At 37.3% G+C, this 6790-nt stretch overlaps 1 protein-coding gene across 1 annotated transcript in view; it reads right to left on the bottom strand.

Annotated features, from left to right (window-relative positions):
• Positions 1-5797, bottom strand: part of LOC123656147 — a 31076-nt gene extending 25279 nt beyond the window's left edge. The window contains exon 1 of the mRNA XM_045591854.1: positions 1387-5797. Coding sequence (XP_045447810.1) covers positions 1387-5797 — 4411 coding nt within the window. The remainder of the gene's footprint in view (positions 1-1386) is intronic.
• Positions 5798-6790: the final 993 nt, after the last annotated feature.

The raw sequence follows: 6790 nt of genomic DNA on the forward strand, positions 1-6790 counted from the left end.
GCCGATTTTGATGAGAGTTTTACTGGAAGTTTGCCGGGACAACTTTGTGACAAACTGGATTCAACGCGGGCGAAGCCGCGGGCACAGCTAGTATATACATATATGTATATATATTTTTAAATGTATGTTCGGGGATAACTTCGTCGTTTATGAAAAGATTTTGATAATTCTTTTTTTGTTGGAAAGGAGATATCCCTGGTGTGGTACCATGATAAGAAAACCGGGATCTGATGATGGGATACCAGAGAAATCGAGGGAAACTCTCTAAAATCCGCATAACTTTTTGCTAGGTGTACCAATTTTGATGATTTTTAACTTAATCGAAAGCCGATATTTATCATGTGGTCATATTTCATCGAGATCTGATTACAACTTTTGGAGTAATCTTTGATAATGCGTATTTCTTGACTATTTTTTCATTGTATTACTTGTTGATGTAATTGAAGTCGATTTATTTTCGTGTGCCTGCAAACATAATTACTAATAATGAATTAACACAAAATAAAAATAAAAAATAACGATAAATAAAAAATTGATATAAAATACAAAATTACAAGATTGAGAGTAATTGCTTCTCAAAACTGATAGGCGCCCCAACAAATCGTGTTTTTTTTGAAAATCATATTTAAATACGAATTATATATTTATAAATATGAATAATATTTTTTTTAGCGACAATAATAAAAAATATAAATAAAAATAAAAAATCAAAAATAAAAAAATAATTAAAAAATAATAATGATAAAATATGAATAATATTTTTCGATTTTACCGACATAATAATAAAAAATAAGAACAGCCTATTTAAATAAAAAATAACGAGTGCAATTAGAAAAAGAAAAAGAAAAAATAATTGATCAGGGACATGGGGATTTGAACCATGATCTTCTCGGTTGATCCCGACCGACCAATTTCCCACCGAGCTATTGCAACTAAATTAACGAATGCGAAATTTACCTTCGCATTCTAACGATATTTTTTCACTCCCTAAAAACAGGGATAAAACGACATTTTCTGAAAATAAATCCTAGCTAGATAGATTTATCTCCCCCGAAACCTCCTATATACTAAATTTTAAGAAAATCGTTAGAGCCGTTTCCGAGATCCAGATTCTATATATATATATACTAGCGACCCGCCCCGGCTTCGCACGGGTGCAATGCTGATGCTAAATACACTACAGAAATACAATATATCTATGGAATATACACTACGTTTTTTACTTTTTGATTTTTAACCTATTTATTTTATTTTTACAACAATCAATATATTACAGAATGTCTTTATATACAACGTTCACAGCTTTCTTGTCATTAGACAATACAAACATGTTTTCTCTAGAGGTTACTCTTGAAAGAGCGACATACAGTTGGCCATGTGAAAAACAGTCAACGCTCAAATCTAAGCCTGCAACATTGAAGGTTTGACCCTGCGATTTATTAATTGTCAATGCAAAAGCTGTCTTTACCGGAAACTGTAAACGTTTAAATTGGAAGGGTAAATCCGATGGTATCAGAGGGATTCGGGGAATCAATACATCTTCTCCGGTACCACATCCTGTGAGTATTGTGCACTCTATTATGAAAGTTTTCAGTGATTTTACCAGCAAACGCGTGCCATTGCAAAGTTTAGGTGGATTCAGGTTTCTTAATAAAATAACAGGACAACCTACTTTTAACACCATTTTGTGAGGAGAGAGACCAGACGGGTTCAAAGAGTTTAGAAATTCTGTAGGAAAATGAACAGCTTCTTCCAAATCGAGAACAGTATCGACAGAGTAGTATATTTTCGTCGGCGCATCAATCTTTGAAAGAATCAAGTTATTTACCTTATCTACTTGTTCGTTAGTTGGTGACAGAATCGCCCTTTCTTTAAACCAAGTTATTGTCTTATAATTTATGTTATCAATGTCAGGATAGACATTGTTGACTAACTCTTGGATGTTGTCTATCAAAACACAAAGGTTTTCTAGGTTAATCCTTCCCTCAATTTGTGTTAACTCCCCATTTCCGACTTTTAGCAGCATCTCTGGAAATAGCCTGTTTTCACGTGAAGATGACGAAACCCGCATATTAGTTTTAAGCTCTAATTTATTGACATGTGGCCAAAGGTAGGATCTTTTTAGGGAAGCATTTATTTCGTCAGCACGTGTTCCTCGAGTCACAACTGGTAGAATTTGACGGAAATCTCCTGAGAACAGAATTGTACATCCTCCCATAGGCGAAATTTTGTTGCGCAAATCGCGCATTGTCCTATCCAATGCTTCTATAGACGTCTTGTTTGACATGGTAGCTTCGTCCCAGACTATTAATGAGCAGTCACGCATCAATTTTCCTGTATTGCTCTGTTTAGAAACACTACAGACGCTGTTATTATCATCGGTGGCGATTTTCAGCGGGAGCTTGAATGTAGAGTGTGCGGTTCGGCCTCCTTCCAAAAGCGTAGCGGCAATGCCGGATGACGCAACAGCTAACGCAATTTTTCCGGTAGATCTCACTTTTTTTAAAAGCAGGTTGATTAAAAATGTTTTTCCTGTACCTCCTGGAGCATCAAGGAAAAACAATTTCCCTTCATTGTTATCAATTGTTGCTAGTAATGCAGTGAATACTTTTTTCTGGTCGATGTTTAATCGTGGCTCATCTTGAGCTATATTTTGTAAAAGTCTCGTTTGATCGTATGATGTTTCTCTTCTGTATTCGGCACTGTTAGTTAAGTCTGAGTTAGTAGTATTAGCTGGCATCGGCAGCCCAAAATCCTTGATCGATTTACCCGAAAGTAATTGCACTACTTTGTTCAATTCAAATAATGCTTCGTCAAATATGTTTTGATCATATTGTGGATCATCTGAGTTTAACTCTCGCCGTCGCCGAATCAGAATATCACTGGCCATATTTTCTTGAAATTTATTCCATAGAGTAACAGAATCAGTTACTTGACAAAACGCTACTATGATGGCAAATAAATATCTTAATGATGTAGCTGAACTACATACAGCTGCTTCTGATAATGTGTTTTCCCAGTGAGAATCGTCTTCCAAGAGCCCCATAGCTTTGCATGTTGCTTGATAAGTATTGTAAACAACACCTTGTACAGTTCTTAGGTGTGCAAAGGATGTCGGGCCTTTTACAATATGCAGTAACATTCTCAGATAAAAGCATTCGCTGTTGTTGGGATGAATCACGTAGACTCTGCCAAGAGCATCCGTTTTTTTTACTTCCGGAAAACCATCAACCGCAGTACCTTGTTTTCGCCGTTGAAAAGTTTTAGAACTCTGGTTCCATGTATAGTAACTTGGAACTCTGTCATATGTCAGAGTTTTCGCGAAATCATCTTGAGCACATAATTTGAAGAATGCTGTCAATGTTGTATCCTGCGGGTTATTAACAACTTCTTGTATATTGTTCTCAGTGAAATATACTCTTTGTCCATTTTCTAAATGAACTGCAAGGTGGACAACTGTGGGAGCCCGGTCGTGCACTTCGAATGATAAAATCCTCCATACAGCTTCAGAGCTGCAGATGTAACGTCCAGACTGATACTTTTCCACTTCATTTGGTGATTGTATGCTGAAAGTGGCTTGATCACTGCCTTTATTAATGTACTTAGTAACATATTGTATTGACTTTATTGAATTGCACAACTCTACGTTGATGTGGGCATCAAAAATTTTCAAAAGGAGTGGATTATAGGGAACGATCCATCGGTTATCAATATCATGGTTTCGGACGGTGGCATTTTGCCCGCCCTGTTCTGGCGATCGTCGACGATATTTGGGATATCCGTCATCGCTAGTAATTGTTTGAGTTTGGAACGACTTCGGAAATTTTTTGTTGCATCGAGAATCTCGCATACATGGAGAATTCGGGTTTAAAGTCCCGCAAGGGCCGTGTACCATATGTTTCTTTACGATTTCGTACAGGTTAGGATCTTCATCTTTATCCGGTAATTCAGCTGAAATAACCCTGTCAATTTGGTTTGGTCTAATTTTGTTTACTAACCACACCAGCAGGTGTACATGTGGCAAGCCACGTTTCTGCCATTCTATTGTGTACATATGACAGCGCGGTGGACCGAATATATGAGACTTGTTAATGAGGTGCAGGAGTTTCTGTACTTTTAAATGGAAGACTCTGTTAACTATATCGTATCTGTCTTGTGGCGTTAAATTGGTGTTAATATTTTCTTTGATTTCCGACCAATTTGGGTTACATGTTGCAGTTATAAATAAATCAGGTTTGCCGTAATTTCTGACGTAAGTCATGGCGTCTTGCGATTTTTCGTGTAAATATCGAGGTCCACCTGTGAATGATGAAGGTAGTATAACCAACTGCCCAATGCCGTTTTGGTGTTCATTCGCCTGTAAAGCATCCTGAAGATGAACGTAATTTTCGGCTCTCAATTTAGTTTGATTATTACGGATGTAGGCCAATCTCTCAGATTCAATTTTCGCATATTGATCTACCAAGTATTGGTTTGTTAACATTCCATACCTAAGCAAAGTGTTGAAATTGTTACGTCTTGTCATTATACGGTAGCAATAGTAGTTCATACATGACACTGTTTTACGCAGAGGTATACCACTGATTGGGTCAACTTGAGAAACATTAATGGCATAACCATCTTCTCCACGACATAGCATCAAAGGATATTGTAAGCTGTCATAAGATCTGTGTAACTCTGAAATTTTTTGCAAATTATCATCACGACTATGCAATACAATATCTCTTTTGTCAAATTGCTGTCCAGCTATCACCACTGCTACTTCACTCGTGGAAGGCGCATTGTATCGTCCTCTGTGTTCTCCAACAGGAACTTTATTTGCATGGATTACAACATTAAAGTCAGGAGTATTTGCTGGAACACTTTCAATCGCAGTTTTGAAAGACTGTATATAGCAATTATGAGAATGTAACATATCTTGGAGAGATCTAATCAAATCTCTATCAATTGGCTGTGCAACACTTGAACACCGCGTAGATGCTTGTGTATCTGGATCTGCAATAAAATATATTTGCAGAAATTTGTGATCATCGGGTCGAAGTGGTAGCAAGCTCCCAGCTAAGTGGTACACTTGCCCTTGAATTTTAAATGTAGGCATGAACCCACGCTCAACGACTTGCTTACTCTTAAAAGAGGTCATTTGAAATGCGTTATTATAACGGCGTATATTGCGCATGAATTGTTTGGATTTCTGATGATCACCCGTAAGAAGAGAGTGAAGTGGTTCAGGCGGAGGGAGAATTTCTTCTAATTTGACTTTTCCTTGTAAGCAACACATGCCTTTCGATTCGTCCTTGAATTTTAATGCCAAGCAATGTTCACACACTACTGACATAGTACCTATTGATACTATACGATCGTCCTTGTAAGAAATCGAAGGATCGTAATTCATGGCAGAATTTTCTTTATTTACCCATGAATTACTAACTCGTGCTGATGATTCTCTGGCTCTCTGTATTCGATGTCTATCCCTATCTCGGCTGCGGCGAACCTCACGCTCTACTGAAGATTCTCTCTCCCTCTCAGCTCTATATCTATCCCGAGCCTGACTACGGCGAACCTCACGCTCTACTGAAGATTCTCTCTCTATCTCAGCTCTATATCTATCCCGAGCCTGACTGAGACGAACCTCACGCTCTACTGAAGATTCTCTCTCTCTCTCAACTCTATTTCTATCCCGAGCCTGACTGAGGCGAGCCTCACGTTCCGTTGACGATTCTTCATCTCTTACTGAACGTACTCTTCTGGCATTCACTGTACTACAACCTATGTTCGAACGACGACGTCTTCCAGACATTATAATTTCTGTAGAAAATTTACTCAGTTTTATATGTACCTATGCACAAATTGCCATATTATTAGTATGTGCCGCAGTAAAAAATATCTAAATACTTACCATTTAGAAACAAAAGATAATTAACGATCATAAAAAACAAAAGATACCTATTCTATTCAGTTTTTTTTATATTGTTTTCTAATGTTTACGCGAATTTTACTCATTTAATAAAACACTTTTTTCGGATTTTATCGCGGTTTATTGTTAACTTTTGATTCCCGACGTTTCGGATACTTTACAGCAACCATGGTCACGGGAGGACTCAGTCCTCCCGTGACCATGGTTGCTATAATAAACCGCGATAAAATCCGAAAAAAGTGTTTTATTAAATCAGTTTTTTTTAACTAAAATACCTCAACTTAAACTACGATTTTAATTTAATTAAAAATACTTTGCTATTCGTTCAACTAAAAACAAAAGATAATCAACAATCATCAACAACAAAAGATACCTATTCTATTAAGTTCTTTTTCTGAACTTACATACCTCAACTTAAATTACGATTTTTGAAAATAATTTCCCTAATATTAAATTGATCTAACTTTAAATTTTAACCAAGATCTTAATAGAAAATTCCAATACAAAAATTATAGTTAATCTTATCTAACCGTATGTACTTATACTAATTATTACTATAAGTCATCATTACAGCCTATACAGTCCACTGCTGGACATAGGCCTCCACAAGTTTACGCCAAAAATAACGTGAACTCATGTGTTTTGCCCATAGTCACCACGCTGGGCAGGCGGGTTGGTGACCGCAGTACTGGCTTTGTCGCACTGAAGACGCTGCTGCCCGTCTTCAGCCTGTGTATTTCAAAGCCAGCAGTTGGATGGTTATCCCGCCATCGGTCGGCTTCTTAAGTTCCAAGGTGGTCGTGGAACCTTGTTATCCCTTAGTCGCCTCTTACGACACCCACGGGAAGAAAGGGGGTGGCTAAATTCTTTAGTGCC

This window comes from Melitaea cinxia, chromosome 9, assembly GCF_905220565.1.
Source record: "Melitaea cinxia chromosome 9, ilMelCinx1.1, whole genome shotgun sequence".
Lineage (NCBI taxonomy): Eukaryota > Metazoa > Arthropoda > Insecta > Lepidoptera > Nymphalidae > Melitaea > Melitaea cinxia.